General features: G+C 58.5%; 1 protein-coding gene across 1 annotated transcript; it reads right to left on the bottom strand.

Moving 5' to 3' along the window:
• Nucleotides 1–3229: 3229 nt before the first annotated feature.
• YKT6 (YKT6 vesicular SNARE protein) lies at nucleotides 3230–11807 on the bottom strand. Its single transcript, XM_045793537.2, has 7 exons — nucleotides 11542–11807; nucleotides 9172–9254; nucleotides 7339–7439; nucleotides 6369–6473; nucleotides 6034–6099; nucleotides 4126–4227; nucleotides 3230–3538 (listed from the first exon to the last, which is right to left on the bottom strand). Exons 1-7 carry the CDS (start codon nucleotides 11643–11645, stop codon nucleotides 3503–3505), a joined length of 597 nt encoding a protein of 198 aa, XP_045649493.1. The 5' UTR covers nucleotides 11646–11807; the 3' UTR covers nucleotides 3230–3502.
• Nucleotides 11808–18658: the final 6851 nt, after the last annotated feature.

Genomic DNA, 18658 nt, shown 5'->3' with positions numbered 1-18658 from the left:
CTTCACGTGCAGCTGGGGGCTTTATGCCAGGGCCCCACCAAGCCCCAGCCCCCAGGCCAGCCAATGCCCCACTGCACGGGCCCCTCTGCCGCCACGGGCCACCGCTGCACCCGATGCCCCTCCCCGCCCCACCTCTATCAGCCCTGGATGCTGGAACCCGAGCCTGCTGTGAGCCCTGACACCCCCCTCTTCCGTGGCCTCTCAGGAGGAGGCCAGAGGGCGGTTCTGTGTGGGAAGAGCCTGGGACCCAGCCCCGAACGTCTCTCCGTGCATCCATTCCACGTGTGTGTGGCTGGGTTGTGTGGACAGACAGCACACAGACCAGCACGCTCGTCACACAGCCATGTCCAGCACAGGAAGGAAGTGGCTGCTGGGAGGCAGAGACGGTGTGGCCAAGGACAGTGGGGACTGGCAGGGGTTCCCCCAGGAGGACCAAACTACAGGGGCCCAGAGCAGAGATCAGGGGGATGGAGGGGAGTGAGGGCCTTCCTTCTTTCCCCTTCCCTGGGACTGCCCCGCCTCCGCTGTCATCCATGCCCCGGCCTGTCCCTCAGCAGCTGCCCACTGCACCGCTGCAGCATGGGGACACTAAGCCACCTAGGGCCTCCCTCCGAATGCTGGCTGCCCTTGGCCTGTGCCAGCTGACTTAGCACTGAGTTCATGGCTGCAGGACAGCGTGGCCCCAGAGCTGTCTGGATGCGCGGCGTCATGACCACAGGGCTGTCTGGCTGAAGGACATCTGACCGCGTGGCCACGTGCCCTAGGGCCCAGCCAGGCCCCACACAGCCCTGCTGGAACCCAGGTGCCCCCTCGTATGAAGATGGACGGCCTCCCCTTCACACTGGCTCCCCAGGCCCTGCCAATGCTTGTCTGTACCTCATGCCTCCTGCTTTCCTGGGACAGAAATGTGGGCCTCAAAGCAATCCCAGATACCAAACACTCCCAACTCATGTGTGCAAGTGACCTCTGGTAAGAGGGGTGCCCCAGGGGTCACTAGGAGTCCTTGACTGCGGCTTCCTGGTGCCTGGCAGGTGCTCTCAGGAGGGAGGGCTGTGCCAAGGAGCACACAGAGGATCTGAGAGTGGGGCGCAGAGAATCTAGGGCACAGCCCTCGAGCAAGCGGAGTGGGTCCCGGCACAGTATCTAGGGCTCCACTCACCTATCAGCTGTAATCCGAGGCGGCTTTCCAGGCCAGGCCTCCCCACACGCACTCAGCACGGCCCGCCCCACCCCACCCCGCCCCGGAGGATTGGGCTGGATGGGGAACTAGGGGCTGGGCCTATGAAACAGCCCTTGGTTTGTCACTGTTAACAGCGCACCTGCTTTGAGCGAAGCTCCCTGGGTCTCAGAAGACCCCATATTCCAGCAGGTCCTGGGGGCAGAAAAAGCTGGTGCCCTTGGTCCAGCCAGAAATCCCAAGGCTGCTTCTCATTTCCAGGGGCACAAATAAGGCTGAAAGCAAGGCCCGGGGCCAGCAATGAAACAGGCGGAGAAGTCTTCAGACCCTCTGATATCAGCCAGCGAACTCATTCCCTAAACTGGGACCAGACTGGAGACTCCTCGCCCTGCACACATCCGGAAGGCAGCGGATGCCCCCACATGCCCGCAGGGCTGACCCCCTCAGCTCCTGAGTTGCCATCCATGTGGCCCAGGCTGCTGTGGCTGTGGCTGCAGCTGCATGGTAGCCCCCCCACCCCCCCAGGCCGGTTCCCCTAGGTCTGCTCTAGGGCTCCCTCCCCTGGCTCCTGCTAGAAAGCTCAGGGCGGGGGGGGGGGGGGGGGAGATGTCCAGGCAGCTGCCACCTCCCCTGGACACGCGCTGCCCCAGGATGCCCTGTACCCCGCAGGTGCACACAGGGAGGGGCCCCTGAGGCTCAAACAAAGCAGAGGACTATTTTGGAATTTCAAAAGACAACTTTATCCAGATAAGAACCTTTCAAATAGAACAGAGATGTTAGGCGGCAGTTATTAAAATACACTCTTTGCCAAATGCTTCCACATGAGACGACGACAGGAGCTGGGGAAACGCTGGCTTGGGCATGAACCAGCCCCACCCTCCTCACGGCCCTTGCCCCAGATCTGCACCTCCACCCCCAGCTCCTCCCCAGCCACCTCCAAAGTTGGAGGAGTCAGGCACCGCTGTCCTTCCTAAGGGGAGGTCACAGCCCCCTGGGCACCAGTGAGCAGGCTGGGTCTGTGCATTCCAGGGGGTCCCTCGGGCAGGCCATTTTAGGGGCAGGCCAACTCCTTTGATCAGCACAGTGCCCAGTGCAGAAGGACAACTGGCATATAAAATTGTTGGGCTGGGGGTCCTCAGAAGCCATGTAGGTGCCACCTTCTGGTCCAAGCAAGGGAAGTCAGGGCCTGGCACTTTGTGCCAGGGCAGTGGGACTCCCTGGGTAGGGCAAGAACCAGCATGCTCAGGGAAGGACCCCAGAGAACGGGACCCTGTCTGATAACACCCCAGCGGGGGCTTCTGTGGGGACCAGGTCCCAAGGGTGCATCATGAGCTCACGACCTCAGGAAGCACTGCAGGACGCGGGGAGGCAGTCTAGAACACGGCAGTGGGTCCTGAGGGAGTGGGCAGGGCTCAGGGCTGGGGCTCGTGCCGCCGGGGATGCTCTCAGCAGTGCTCCTGCGGGGGTCAGGCCACATGTGGGGCACTGGGAGTCCTCAGGAGGGCTGGTACCTGGTCTTGATGGTCAGGAACGGTGGCCACAGCAAAGGCCACTTGCTAAGGCACACAGGCCCCAGGTGGCCGCTAAGACAGTCTGGTTGCCAGAGAGGCAGGTAAACCCGGGTTGAGAGACAGCACACGCTGCTGTGACCTGGGCGGGCAAAACTAAGCTGTAAGTCAGGGCAAAGACCCCTGCCCCACACGCTGCGGGCATCTGTGTGACTTGTGGGTGGGCAGTGCCCTCAGCAAGCAGTCAGTCTGGCATGAGGACAAAGGGACCACTGCATCCGTGCAGCCCAGCTCCTCCCAGCGCCGGCCTTGGCCTGCTCACCCCCAGCCCTCGTGCCCGCCTGCAGATCCGAGCCCCCACTCTGCCCCCTCAGCCCTGCAATCAGGGCTCACCCTGACTTTACTGAGTTTCAATACAGTCAGCGCACAAACACAACCCTAAGGCGGACCGAGGACCAACAAGGCTGGCTCCAACCTCCCCGGGGGCCTCGCACAAGTCGGGGGCCCACGGGTTTCCCAAGGGTTAGAGACGAGCCCTTCAGTGTCTGTGTGAGTCACTCAGAGTTTATGGTTTCATCTGGCCCAAGAATACACCTTTGGGGGCCTCAAACGAGCTTTTCAAAAATCCCCAGACATGTAAATTTGAATGTTCCCCAGCCCCAGGCCCTTCCACAACCCCTCAGTTCCTGCCAGGAGCTCCCAAGTGAAAATGTGTCCCCACGCGGGTCTCTCCACGGTGGCTCTGCTTCTCCAGGGGCTGCGGGTCTGATGTGAATGGCCGGGCCATCTCGGCACAGGGGGCCTCCACAGGCCGCCGTCACATGATAGCGCAGCACGAGTTCTGTTTCCGGGCCTGGACACAAACACACCGGGGCTGGAGAGGCAGAGGCGGCCAGCAACCCCCCCCAAGGCACAGAGGCTGCAGAGTGGGCTAGGGGGACTGGGATCACCCCCAGGTGGACCGAGCATCTGACTCTGTGCCAGCCTGTGTCCCCCGGCGCCACCCGACCCCGTGTGCAAGGAGAATGTCTTTAGAGAATGGGGCGGTTCCCCTCTCCCCTCAGGTTCACAGATCCCGAACCCCACTGCTGTCTCCCTCCCAGACTCACAGGAAAGCACAGGGGCGTGCAGAGCCCTGCTGTGGTCCACGCCAGTGAACCACTTCTGTCGAAGGGAAACAGAGGCGCAAGGGCCGCTCTGGGAAGACTGGAGGCCTCACCACTCAGCAAGCAGCAGGAATGTGCAAAGCCCCGGGTGAGGGGAGAGCAGCCGGAGCGGGGGGGTTGGGGGGGCAGGCCTCTGCCCATGTCGGCTCCCCTGGCGCCTGAGTGACCCTGCACTACTGTCAGGCCTGGGCCACCCCGTCTGCTCTCCCCACACGTCACTGAACATCCTAGGGACTAATGCAGTGGCGAGAGCCCGCAGGACGACAGCACTCACTGTCTTATAGAAGGCTTTGGACTGTGTTCCCAGCACTTCGGATTTGGACACCAGGTCGTCTAGCTTCTCCCCTCGCTCCAGCAGAGACTCCATGGTGTTGTGCTGGACACAGAAACAAGCAAACACTCTACTGTTCACGAAGCAAGTGGACACGAGCCCCTCCTGCGGTTCCGCCACAGAAAGTGCTTCTCCTTGGGCTCCTCTCCCCACATGAGCGCTGGGAGCGTCCCAGGTGAGCAGGACCCAGTGCCCATCCTGGGGGACCCCCAGCACAGGCTCAGACCGCTGTGCTCTAGGAGGGGTCGCTTACATCCACGTTTACACACGCGTACTCCTACTGGACAGATCGGCCCCCGCTTCCCGAAGGGGCTGTGTGCCAACGTCGGCCCTTACGGAGGGCCTGCACCCTGACGGCTGTCGCTGGAGCAGCCGCGAGGCCCTCATGGGCTTCACTGAAGCAAGGAGCACAAGCCTAGGCACGTGAACATGAACTGGCTCAGGAGGAGGAACGAGTAAAAAGGTCCTTTCCCTCTACACAGAGCTCGACAACCCAGGTGGCTGGCACAAGGAGTGAACCAGACGAAGAGACACACGGGAAGGAAGGCAGTGCAACCTGCAAGCCCATTTCTGCAGGCACGTGGGGCCGGCTCCGCAGCTGCACCTGCTGTCCAAGCTCAGAGAGCAGGACCGGCGGACGTCCCGTGGCTCTGTGCAGCCCAGGGGCGCCCACAGCCGCGGTGCAGTGAGAACACACGGAGAAGCCCATGAAGAGACGGAGACACCTGAGGACTCTCACACCTCACTTTCGATCCAAAGCCCCAAACCACGTCATTCACAGCATGATGTCTGCAGCCCCCCAGTGGTTTCTGCAGAATGCAGCTTCCTGGGTCTGGCCCAGGCCGGCGTCCGACCCCAGGGGACGGGGACGCGCATGAAGCCCAAGGTGGAGCCAGCAGGGTTTTTCTGGGCACCTTTGCTGGGCTTTAGATCTACTCACTTAAGGTTCATTAGCCGCTGGACACTGGTGTCCCATGTCTGCCACGTACTGGGAGCAGGGTAGGTAAGGACAAGCTCCCGGTCCCGAGGGCTTACATGCCCTTCAGGGAGACCAGCCCTGCGCGTGGGGCACTTACACGGGCGCTGGGCAGGAAAGGGAGAGGCCACGAAGTGGTGGGGTGGTGCCAGGGAGCGTGCACTTGACCCCAGAGCTTTCCTGAGAGCTACTGAGGGACGGTAAGCGGAAGACCCACAGGGCGATGGCTACTGTCCGGACACACTGGTGGCAGGTGGGAAGCCAGGCACCAGTGACAAGGCAGAGGACACAGGACCAAACTCGAGGCGAGAAGAGACAAAGCGAGTGCCAAATAGAGCTCCAAGTTAGAGAGAGAAAGGGGGAAGGAGGAACAGACAGAGGAGGAGGGAGAGAGACAGAGACAGAGAAGGAAGGGGAGAGAAAAGCTGAAGCAGCAGCTACAGACCAGGAGAGCGTTCAGGTGAGACGTGGGCTTCCTGCTCTCCTGACCGGGCCTGAGGACCCCAGGTCTGTGTTTAGTGAGCACGGGCGGCTTCTCCTGCCCCCACAGCTCACACCCTGCGAGGGAGGCACCTGCTGGGCTTGGGAGGCAAACCGCGGGAGGCAGCAGTACACGGAAGCAGAGCCGCAGAACGGAGACCGTTGCAGCGGGGAGGGATCAGGGCCACACCAGGTCTCAGGTGGGGCCATCGTGCAACAAGAGTATTGAACCCAGACGGGTGCAGGCAACACAGACTCAGGGTCACCTGGGCGGTCTGGCTTTGGGGCCTCGGACGCTTGGAGAGAGGTGGGCAACCACCCTTCCAACAAAGCATTTGCATGAGGGCACCCCTCCCCCCCAGCTCCAGGATGCACTCGCCCCTGCCTCCGCTTACCAGAATGATTTTGGTCTCGTCCAGCTCAGCCTGTACTTTAGTCATGGGGTCAGCTTCTCTGGGGTTCTAGGGAAGAGCCAAAAACAACATCAGAATTAGAGTGACCCCCTGGAAACAAAGCTCAAACCAAGAGAGCCGGACACAGTTTGCCAAGTTCACAAACCATAGGCTGCACAAACGCACGGCAGAGAAGGGAAAGCCTGAATGGAGCTCTGGTTCCAGGTCCCCATGAGGGTCCCTGCGTGTTCCACGGGGACGCCGACACCAAGGCTGCCAGGAAATCGCCCACAGCCATGACCTGCAAGGCTGCTCTTGGAGGCTTCTGTCCACCCTACCTGGTACCGACTCAGGTGGCCGTCTAGGGCCGCGTAGTGAATGCTAGCAGGGGATCCGACTGGCCACTGTATCCTGTCCACTTGCTTGGAGAAATCGTCTAGTACCTGCAGGACAGAGGAGCCCATCAGCACCCGCAGCCGCAGGACCTGAACGGGGAGCCCAAGAGGCTGTCAGGCCGGGAGGAGGAGAACAGCTCACAGCCAGGGACAAACCTAGGCTCAAGTTTCTAAGATTTCTGGCAATTAAAAACGAAGGGTACCCAAACTAACACAAATCTCATCTGGAGAAAGATAAAAATATCAGAATTTTAAACTACAGATTTCCCCTTCTATCAGGTTATACAATTCTAAGAAAAAAGGTATCTAGCCTCTCATTTTCCAAAACAGTTCTTCAAAAAGGGAGCTAGATCCTTTGGATTGAAGGAACCAGCAGATCTCACGTGCCTGTGAACGTATCAGTGCTCAGGGAGGCCAGAGGCCGGCGTCCCCGAGAGGTTTCTGACGAGCACTGTGGCGCTAAGTCCCATAGTGGTGCTGGACGCACAGGGGGGAAAGGAGCGGCCTGGGGTGCAGGGATGGCCTGACCGAGGTGGGTGGCCACAGGGCAGAGCACGGAGTCGGCCGTGGCTTGGAGGAACCACAGCCCCCACCAGGGAAGGCAAAGTCAGGAAGAGTGGCCAGAGCGGTGGCCAGGGCTGAAGTGCAGCCACAGCTGACCTCAGGCCCCGTCCCAGGAGGAGGCTGTGATGCTGCTGTAGACAAGGGTCGAGGTGGCACCAGCGCCGTGAGCCCAGATACAGGCAGGATGAGGCGCAGATGAGGGGGAAGGGATGCCCGACCGTCTCTTGGTTTAGAACAAGAAGAAAAACTAAAAATGGGTTGATTTTGGACACACGACTCCATCCCTTCTACCTTGGACACTGTCCACACTTGCCCATCCAAGGCCAGCCTGGCCACACTGCAAACTCACCTTCTCCAGCAAGGAAAAGGCCACCCGGGACGGATACTCGCTGTCAGCGATGACCACTCCCGCGAGACTGTCGTTTCGCACGTAGACGTGGCACAGATATTCTAGGGAGAGGTTAGACACACGGAGAGTGACATGAGGGCTTTGGACATCTTCACCCTGATCATGAGAGCGTCACAATGCTGAGCCCTTGCCTGGTGGCTCAGTAAGACTCACACAGGACAGCACCGGAGGGAGGCTGCCACCAGCATGGCCCAACACCTGCTTAGGACGAGTAAATGCCCAGAGGCCCAGCGCGCAAAGCCACGCTCTAAAGGAGCCACCAGGGGTGCAGGAAACAGCCCAGGGGACGCAGTCCCAGATGCATTTCCCAGGCACACCCTGGAGCCCCAGCTCTAGCTTGGCCGTGTCTCCGGGAGCCACAACTCTCTGACGCTCTGCCCTGCTCCCGAGCTGGAGACCCTGGACAAGACCAGCAGCCTCCAACTGCTTAAAAATCCCTACGAGAGCGGCCCTGCGTCAGGTCCCTTCATCAGGAAATGACCTCTCCGGGCATCAGGTTTCCTGCTGTGGTGGGCTGGAGGGGTGAGGGAGGGAGAGGAGAGGGAAGAAGAGAGGAGGGTCCATCTACAAAAAATGTGGCCCTGCTGGCCATGCTCTCCAGTACTACTGTGCAAAATCATCAACTTATCCAAAGGTTCAGTCGGTACAAGGGCTTCTGCAAAATAGTCATCATTCGTGATATCAATTTTTGTCAATTCCAAAAAGCTTTAGACAGGACACAGCTAACTATGCCCCCAAGGAAAAGGGAACGTGAGGATTACAGTGGACAAGTAAGAACCTTCTCGTCCCAACAACGCTCACCCAGAACAGCCTGATGCCAACCACGGAGGAACAAAGAGGAGGGGGAGAGACCATGAGCTCCTGAAGTCAGATGAGGGCAGTGCTAAATAACAGCAGGGCCGAGGAGGACAGGATTGCCACCGATGCTCCCCAGGCTCTGTCTACGTCCCCCAAGTAAGCAAGGTGTAAACGTGCTGTCGAAGTGCATGTGCTCCCCACCGCGGAGAAGCTGGGTCAGTGCCGGAGGACACGGCTCTCAGCGATCCGCTGGGGAGGCTGACCCGGCCGGAGCGAGACTGACCACACACCAGTGTTCACCGTCCAAGCTCACCTCTGGGGTGTGGGCAGCACAGGGAGGCCGCAAAAGGCACACACAGGGAAACCCCCCCCCCATCCCTGGGGTGAAATGGACATTGGCATCAATGACACACAGCCTCTGGGGCCACGGCCCTGGTCTCTGCCCGGTGAGCTTCCCGTGATCTGTCTGGGTGACACAGCTGTCCTTCCCAAGTTGTCTGTGTCACACAGGCTTCTCAAAGAAAAGCCTCAAGATTCTTACAGGAAATCTGAATTATGAAGAAGTGAACATAAAGGCCAAGAGAAAACGAGTTTTCGGATTCCTGGTCAAAAACTTAAGGAGCACAGGATGCAGTCTTACTGCAACCGTTGGGAATCCTTGTCTGCAATGTGTCCAATGTGGGAGGAAAGACAAGAATTCAGGAAGGCCACTCGCTGCTCCGCAAGAGCTAGACCCCGATCTGCAGCAAGTCTAAGCTCTGGGGTAGAAACTGAATCAGACAGCTCAGATGCCAGCGGTGCGCGCAGAACCGTGTGTAAACAGAGCAAAGAGCAAGGAAGAGAGAACCGGGCAGCAGGGGAGCGCGGTCCTGGGAGCCTCGGCGCGGGGCAGTGCCTGTGCGGGGAGCTCCGGGCTACCCGGGGCGGGGCGGGACGGATGGTGCGGCACACGCACGAGGCAGCGGGTCCTCTTACCTTGCTCTTTGACGGAAGCTCTGCTGCCTTTCGCCGAGCGCTCCACAATCAGCTGACTTGTGAAGGTCATGAATTCCTGAACGCTAAGAAACATAACACATATTACCTCTTCCTGTCACCTTGTCCCCAGAACCAGGGGAGGTGACCTTAGAGTGTAGACACCAAGGGGCCGCGGCTTCTGGGTCTCATTCCTTTCCCTCCCAACCTTAGTCCCTCCAGACCTCAGTGACTAACGAGAGATGCTGTTTTGTCACAAAGCCTCACAGCCATTCAAGCCACACCTGTTTGCTACCTCGTTCACCAGGACAACCCGCTTCCAGCCTTGTGGGCATTTTCTACCACTGTAGTCAGGGCAGGATTTGGGACACGGGGAGAAGCAGAAGCCAGCGTGTGCACAACCAGCTATGGCCGCTGCGCACGCCACACGCTGCGCTGTGACACACGTCAGCCGTGAATGCGGGCCACAGCATGGAACATGGCCTCAGGCCTGCTGGCTCACCCTGGCATCCCATCCAGGGCACTCTGGAAGCCAACCGCTCAGCCAAGGAGGAAGAGGAAGTGACTTGTACACAGGCCGAGAGGGAAGAGGACACTCATGGGCCAACAGAGAGATGAACCAGAATGGAAGAGTCACAGGTGACAACAGCTCGGCTCATGAGACTCTCTGGCAGCCCTGCTGACTCCAGAGTGAAAACCTCCAGCCGTGGAGTGCATGTCCTGGGCTGGGAGCCGTGTGACCTCCAAACCCATTACTTACTGCCCCGTGCCTCACCCACAAAATCTAGGTTCGCTGTGAGGAGAGTACAACACATAGCACAATACCTGGTGCCCAGCATTACTTCGAGAGAGTGAGGTGATCAAAATCACCCCATCAAGAAAAACTCTCCAAGTAAGAAAGTACTGGCAGTAAAACCAAGCAGAGACAGAGCTCGCAGCGGGACTGTGTCCAGATACAGGGAGTCTGCATTCAGGGGCGAGAAAAGCTGGGGACCCATCTGAAGGTTTTATAGCTCGGGGTCTGGTAGCCACGAGGCAGCAAGAATGGAGGTGAGAGGCCTGGACTACATGCCGCTTTAAGAGGTGCCAGTGGGGGCGTGCCCAGAGTACGGAGCGTGTCAATCATCACAAACTGGCAGGGGTACCCCAAAGCAGGGAGCAAAGGTCTCACACTGAAACGTCGAGCACCTTCGGTATACGCAGGCAGCAAAGAAGAAAAACAGCCAAGTTGGCACGAAATGTTCCATCATAGAACAGCAGCGACACAGAACAGAGAGCAGAGACCATGGTAAAGAAAGCCAAGCATCAAGAAGATACTTCCCCAAGGACCCGGACCCAAAAGAAGCCAAAACGTTTCCACAAAACAACAGAAACGGTTTTAGATCCTCCCATAGAAAGCTGTGCTCAGAAACTACTGCCTGGAAGCAGCGAGGACAGAGCCAGATGGCAGCGTCCACTGGACTCAGAAACGGGAGGGTCCTTCTCTGGCAGTGCCTGAGTCACCCCACCCCTCCCACCAATGGGCTGAAGCGTCTGTGGCATTCCTCACACACACCTTCTTGCAATTACGATGTCCAGAAATACTTAAGACGCTTGTAAGCCCTACACGTCCCATGCTTCCTTCCACATCTTCAGCACACACCCTTCTGTACCATCAGAGCTCAATCAAAAAAAGCATAAAATGGGGGTTTGAGTCCTGGCTGGCTGTGGTATAATTTCTTGTCGCCTCACGACTTCATACATAAAACGGAACATAACAGTATCTCTCCTACTGAATTGTTGGAAATACCCCATCAGATAATATAATCTGGCTCTCAAGGTGGGGCCCCTAAGCCGCCTGGGTTCGCAACACTGGGAGGAAGGCGTCGGTTTAAAATACGTTCTCCTGGCCTCCACCTACTAGCTGACCACGTCTGCGCGTGAACCCGGGTAATCTGCACTTCTTCAAAGTCCCCTTGTGATTTTATTAGGACGAGAATGTGGAAAACACTGAGCATAAAAACAATCTTCCAAAATAGCATAAGCCTTTCTCCAGCGAGAGGAGGAGGATTCCTCACAGATCGAGTCCACACACCGAGCAAGAGGCCATCGCAGCGCTCCAGTGAGGGAGGGCGAGCCCCCCCGCCCACCCGATCCCAACCCCGGGCCTCACTCCGGCCTCCCCCGACCCCACGGCCCCGTCCCCCCGCCCCGCGGGCCTCCCCCGACCCCACGGCCCCGCCCCCCACCCCGCGGGCCTCCTCCGAGCCCCAGGGCCACCCCCGACCCCCGGGCCTCCCCCGACCCCCAGGGCCCCGTCCCCCACCCCGCGGGCCTCCTCCGACCCCCGGGCCACTCCCGACCCCCGGGGCCTCGCCGCCCGGGCCCGCTCACCTGGACCTCTGGAAGAAGCTGAAGGAGGACACGTCGTACGCGGCTTTGAGCAGCACCGCCTTGGGGTCGCCTTTGTACAGGACGCTGAGGCTGTACAGCTTCATGGTGCCGCGCCCTCAGGCCGCCCGCCCGCCCGCGGCACCGGCTCGCAGGGAGCAGCGCGGCCGCCGCCCGTGGGGACCGCCGCAGGCTGCTGACGGGTCGGACGCCGGCTTCCCCGCCTGGCTCGGGGTCCACTTCCGGTTCCGGTCAGGGGCCGCCGCCCTCGCCCCAACAGAGGGTTTTTCGTGTCCCGGATGCACAAAGAAGCAACCGGAAACACGAAGGCGGTGGGATGGGAGGGGCGGGGAAAAGAGCGCAGCGTATGCGCGTGCGTATAAGCCCGGCCCCGCCCCTCCGGCCTGTCTGGGGCCGCCCTCTCCCTCCTGCAGCGTCCGGAGTCCTCCCGGGCCTCCCCGTCTCCGGGACCTCTCCCCTCCCTCTTGGGGCGTCCCGCCCTCTCCGGGGCTTACCCCCCTCTCCCTCTTGGGGTGTCCCTCCCCCTCCGGGGCTTCCCCTCTCTCCCTCCTGGGGTGTCCTGTCCCCTTCCAGGCTGCCTCCTCTCTCTTGGGGTGTCCAGAGTCCTCCCAGACTCAGGCCCTCCCTCCTTCCTAGACTGTCCTGAGCCCGCCTGGGCAGCTTCTGAGAACATACCCAGAGCAGCACCCACACGCCAGTGCTCTAGGAACCCTAGAAAGGAGCTTTGATTTACAGGAGGATTGCCTTCCTGTATTTTGTAAATCAAATCTCCTTTAAAGCGAAGGGCAGGAAACTTTTTTTTCTGGATGCTCCTGCAGGGATGTGAAGGCATGCTTTTTGTCCTCACCAGCTCTCCCTTCCGCCCCTGTGGGAGCAGTCCCTGTTCACACAGGACCCCTCAGCAGGGGCCTGCAGGGGTGAGGGCTCCCTGGGCCTGCCCACTACCCGTCTAGGCACTGATGTAGGAGGCTGCTGACCACAAAGGGCAGAAAATCCGCTCCACACTTAGGGAGCAGCTTGGTGCACAGTGCCTTTTAGAAGGCCCCGTTTGCCTTGAAATAATGCTTTGCCGATGGGTGGGGACGAATCAGGCACAGTTCCATAAGAGTTCCACCTCTTGCCCATTTCTTGTTTATTAAATGGTATTACGTAATCGGCATCTCCCAGGCCACATAAAAGGGCCTTGGTCTTTGGCAGTTGGCAGTAAGCTCACACAGTCATTATGCCAGAAGCAGCCAGATCTGAGATGGTGGGAAGAGACGGCGTATCTGAAGAACCAACAGCATCACTTCTCAGCCCCAGCACTATCCATGTTTTGGTTGGATAATGGGGGCTTGTCCCCAGTTGTTGGGGGTGATCCCATGCAGTGCAGGCAGCATCTCAGGGTTCATACTCACTCGATACCAGCACCCCATCCGCCATTTGGCAACCAAGAATGTCTCCAGATGTTAGCAAATATGCCCAGAGGAGCAGTGGTTTAGAGAAAAATGTTTCTGTGTCTGAAGGAAGGTCCCGCCACCTGCCCCCTCACTCAGCACCTCCCTCACCAGCCCTCTTCCCTGGGCATTTTCAAGTGCAGAGCATGGAGAGGACTTTTCCACATCCCCCCCTGTTGGGGTGCAAAACAGCAGGAACAGATAGTGGCCAGCACCAGGCCAATCACCCGGAGACAGGCTCTCCAGCAGGCCAGGCGGGGTCCCTAGATGCTGTGCTGACACCGTTGTCCTATAGGGGGCGGGCGACAGCCGTTGCTGGAGAAGATGGAGCCCCTTTTCTCCTTTGCCACTGAAAGTTGTTCAAAATGACAAGGGAGGACAGTTCTTGCTTGGAATGGATTTAAATGTGTTCGCTTGTCCCATACCGGTGGATGTCTTACCGTTGGCCTTACACCAAGCGCCCCCCATGCGCTACCTCATTCAGTCCTCAGAGAAGAGAGGAGGATTTTATCATCACCTTACAGACAAAGAAAGAGACTCAGGTCAAGGAAATTGCAAGTCAACACCACAACATGTAACACAGCTCAGCTCCACTCCCAGGGGCTCTCCCCTCCTCTCTGGCCTGGCCCCGCCTCCACCTCTCCTCTCGGTCTAGGTGGTTATAGACTCCCCAACCTCATCATCCCTCTTACTGAGAAACAAGCCCACCTTCCACTTCATCACCCAGCTCGGGTTCGGTCCCAGCACTGCCACAAGCCCCCAGAGCATAAAAGTGAACATAGCACTAACCTCTCTCAGTCTCTCTCTCTCTCTCTCTTTTCATCTGTAAAACTGGAAATATAACCCTTTCCATTGGTGTGTTGCTGGGAATGGTAAAACACCATATTCCAAGCTCTGGTCTTAGTAGATGTTTTACGAGTAAAAACCATGACGATGCCCTGCATTGTTATCGTTTATGGCAAAAAGGAGAGATTATCATGGGTTAAAGGCATTGGGCATCCTGCAGGAAGCAAAGATCTGACGGGCTGAGTGAGGTCTACGGAGTGGAGAATACTATTGTATGTCTTATAATTTCCTGGTTTTGATCATTGTGTTGTGGTTATGTAAGAGAATTCTTGGGTTTTGGGAAATCCACACAAGCACTTAGGGGTACAGGGACACCACGTCTTCACCTTACCTTTGCAGGATTCAGAAGTGTTTGAGGTACGTGAAGGGTAACGCACACACGGTAAATCGGAGGAGTCGGGATGCAGGTATCCGGGAATGCTTTGTACTTTCTGTAAGTCTACAATAATGGGGATAGGAAAGATTGTAGGGAAGAGGCACTGAGTTATGCATGCAGCACCCGTGGGAGTGGGGGTGGCCAAGCTCCCTGAAGTCCAGACTCTCCCTCGTGCACCGGGCCCTAGAGGAAGAGCGCCCATGCAAACAGGAGTGGAGCCATGCTGCCCATGACACGTGGCCCGGGCCCATGAGTTCACCCCTGCCGGGCAGTCAGGTGCCCACCCACCTTCAAGGCCTTGCTCAGCTCACGAAGGGACCCATTTTTAGCTGCACAGCAGAACCCCCACAGAGCTGGATCAGAGCCAGCTGAGGGGCATGCCAGGGGTTCCCGGGGAGGGGGGAAACCTGGCCATGCCGTGGCCTTGGCCTCCCCACCCCCTTGTCCGGTCAGCCAAGGCCAGGGCAGCAGGGCTGTTTTCACTGTAGTTGTAACGTGAACTTCTGCAGCCTACCCAGGACAGGAGCCCTGAAAGGGACCACAGATGTGACCAGGGCCTGGCACTCCTCAATGTGCCGATTTGACATATTGCCTGCTTTGAGTTAGTGGCACCCAACAGACAGCAGAGGCAAGAAGCCCACTCTGACCCTCCTTTTTATTCTTCAAAACAGGAGATTAAACCCCCACATGAAAGGTGCCCTCTGGGTAACAGGAGGAAGACAGTCTTAGCACCAGAGATGAATGAGGCTGAGAGAAATGTGTGCAAACAAGCCTCCTCTTGCAGCAGCCCCCAGCAATGTCCTCTCCTGGCCCCAGCCCCTCTGTCACGTCGGTTCTTCACTAAGTGTTTCTTTGTCACCAGAGTGTTTGCTATTGATTGTTCCTGCTCTGGTCACTTCTCTGGGTCTTCATTCTCTTGTGAAGGCTCCCGTGCACCTGTAAAAACTTCAGTAAAACGTGTATGCTTCTCTCCTGTTGATGGCAGCTTAGTTCTTAGGTGCAGCTGGAGACCCGAAGAGGACAGAGAATGTGTCCTCCTGTTCACCACCAGCCTAAGGAGCACAGACTTGATGCCATCAGCCCACCCCGGCCCCCAGGAGCACTGCTCGCTACCATAACCCTCCCAGCAGATTCCCCAGGCCACCAGCCCGGAGGGAACAGGAGATGTCAGGGCAGGAGAGGACAGTGGCATACTACAAGAAGGTTTGCCTGGGGGCAGGCAGTGACCAGGAAGGGACCACAGCCGGGGAAGACTGGAGGCACGTGAGTCAGCTGGGAAATAGTGAGACAGGCCCCTCAGAACCGTCTCCCTTGTAGGGGCTTCTCGGAAGCTCTATTTGTATTCTGAGACCCCTCCCCAGCTCTGGGGCTAGGGGTGGATGTGTGGCCCAGGCTGGTCCCATGGTCATTTAGGCTGGGGGCTTGACCTTCTGAGGAGCTGCCCTGCACAGGAAGTAGGAGAAAGTCTGCAGAGAAGGAAGGGGGCCTGGGGGTGGGTAGAGCCCTGCAAGAGGGGAATCTGGGCCCCACAGCAGCTGGTCTCCAGGACTCCCAGGAACAAAAAGCAGGATGGGAGTCATCACAAAGGAAAAGTGGTCAGGAAGGATGTGAAAAGCAGGGGCGCAGTTGAGAAGATGCTGAGCACCCCCCTCCTTGAGCTCCCTAAGCTCCCACACACGCCAACAAAGGCCCTCTGAGGTCCTCTCCCCCAGCCCCGCTGAGTCCCCCCCATGAACCCAACCCTCTAGCCACCCCCTGCCCCAGCGAAGCCCCCTTCCATTTAGCCCTCCAGAGAACCCACGTGAGTCCCTTGGTGAGCCCCCAGCACTGTCTTCTGGGCCTCCCTCCAAGCCCGCCCCCTCAACCCCCCAGCCCCCCTTAGCCCCACTCTGAATACCACGCCTAGCCCCCCTCCCCAGCAAGCTCTCCTCCCCAGCTGGAGCTTAAATGCCCCCACCACTGAAGGCTCTGTGGCATCCCCCCCTTCCCATGTGCACCCCCCCCCAGTGCCCCCAGCAATCCCCCCCTCGCTGGGTATCCCCCTCCCCCAAGGCCCCCTCTGAGCACCCCCCTCCCCCTGAGCCCCTCTCTGAGTGCCCCAGCCCTCCCCCATTGCTGAGCACCCCCTTCCCCTGTGCACCCTCCTGAGTGCCCCTAGCAATCCCGCCCCTCCCCGCTGGGTACCCCCCTTCCCCCTGAGCCCCCCTCTGAGCGCCCCCTAGGTCTCCCCCACTGCTGAGCACCCCCTCCCCCTGAGCCCCACTCAGTGCCCCCAGCCCTGCCCCACTGCTAGCACGTGGGCGCCCACAGATCGCAGCCAATCAACACAAACCCATCCCTATTGTCACAGCAATTGGTTTACAGATGGGCACGTGATCCGAGCCTCAGCCACCCGGGGTGGTTCGTCCAATCAGAGCAAAGCCCAGGACTCAGCGTTTGGCCCTCCAAAGAAGTCCTGGGGTTTGCAGAAAGTCCGAGAACCGTGGAAAGTATTAAGGCGGACTTCCGGTTAAATGTGGAAGGTTCCATGAGTGTGTTCGTGTGAACACCCGGGCAAACCCTCCGCTGGCAAAGAGCCGCAGAAGCGCACGAACGAGCGGGAGATGCTTCCCAGGCCAGGCGGGGGCGAGCCGAGAGGAGGTGCGCGGAGTCCCGGAGAGCTTCCCAGCCCCGCTCCCCGCTCTTCAGATCCCTGTCCCGCAGCCCTGCCGGCACGTCCGTCTCCCGCCTGCACCACCACCGGCGGGGAGGAGGGCGCAGGATTGCCCTGGGGGGAGTTGATTGCTCGGAAGCTCCGCCGCTTCCAGAGTCCGCCTAGGGCACGTGTGTTCTGGGAGGTCACCCCCAGGGCTCTGGGGGCGCTGGATCGGGGCTGGATTGGGTGACAAGCCAGTCAGCTGCGGTGAAAGCTGCCACCTCTGCTTGAGGGACCGCCTTCCCCTGTCCTTGGCAGGAGGCTGCAGCAAGAGAACAGGCAGGCCTTTGCAGCCCGGTCCCCCAACCCGCCCAGCCTCAGCGACCTCAAGTGAAAGCGGTGGTGGTAATGCCATCCCTGCCTTCTGCCCCCAGATCTCTCAGCAAATGACAGGCTGAAGACAACAGTGCTTTGTTCATCACACATGTTTTAATCAACATGGGTTATAATGATAATTACCCTTCTAATAAATACATTGCTTTTCTTTAGGAATAAATCAAACACGGAAGGTGTAGATCTGTGTGAGAAAAACAACTCACCTGAAGGACGGGAAGGTAGACCTGAACAAACGGAGTCACGGACATTTCTGAGCGAGGAGACTCGACATACAGATGTCTGCTCCCTAAAATGTCTAAGTCCACAAACTGCATGCGTTCCAACGAAAATGCGCAGCGCCATTTTGTGAGGGAGGATGAGTAGATTCTAAGATTTACATGAAAGAGGAAAGGCTTATGGGAAAGAAAATGTGGGGGTGGGGAAGGTATACTTGTCCTACCTGTTGTGAAAAAGTTACAAAGTTACACCAACTGGAAAAGTGTGAATTGGCTGCCAGTGAGCTGGGAAAGGACAGAAGCCTTGGTTCTTTCCACCCCGGGGGGAGAATGACAGGACAGCCAAAGGAAAGGGTAGGAAAGGGTAGGAAAGCAGAGCAGAGTTTTATTAAAGTACACTCCAAGGGAGGAGGGGCCGGTCAAGTGACAAAGGCCCAGAACGTCCAGGGTGTGGGCTTAGATCAATGTTTTCTGTTGCGTGGGCCCTCGGGTTGCAACATTTGAGTGACAGGCCTGGATTATATAATCATTAGCCAACTAAGCACTGTCCTTTCTCAAGAAGTATTCAAAGTGCCTGCAAGGGGTAGGAAACCACAACATTATTTCTGTTCTGAAGACATAGGTCAGATAAGGACAAACGGCTGCTTTCTGCACAAGTGCAACTAGACGATAGACTTAACCCTTCCTCCGCCGGACATTGTCACGGAAAACCGACAGCTAGATGGGGGGACTGGGGTGGCCCCTGGGCGGTCCTCGGTTGGGGCTCTCCCGCAGGGCCCCAGGACGTCTGAGGTCCATCCACCTGTCGCTTCTGTCTAGCTTCTTGCCTAACAAATGGACAGACAGACATCCGACACACAGGCAGAGCTGAGGCCAGGCAGAGCATGAAGAGCCACGTTTATGTGCAGACGATTTGTTACTGACAGCAAAGAAAGAGGACCCAAAGGGGCCACTCTTTGTCCCGTGCACCACCAAGGACAACATCCAAATGAAAGGGGACAGCTGCCTGCACCCCAAATCACGGCGTCTCCTCTGGCTGAGAGCCCATTCTAGACAGCAGCCACACCCCACGGGGCCCGGGCAGAAAGCCTCACATCTCAGCACGGGAGACTAGAGGAAAGCCTCCTGACGGCCTCCCGGGCAAATGGGGAAGGGAGTGGGAAGTGGTTTCTGAGCCAGTTGCGAGTCTGCCCTC

Source organism: Ursus americanus, chromosome 3, assembly GCF_024610735.1.
Source record: "Ursus americanus isolate L20-20 chromosome 3, mUrsAme1.1.p, whole genome shotgun sequence".
Lineage (NCBI taxonomy): Eukaryota > Metazoa > Chordata > Mammalia > Carnivora > Ursidae > Ursus > Ursus americanus.
This window is presented reverse-complemented; position numbering and strand designations above follow the sequence as displayed.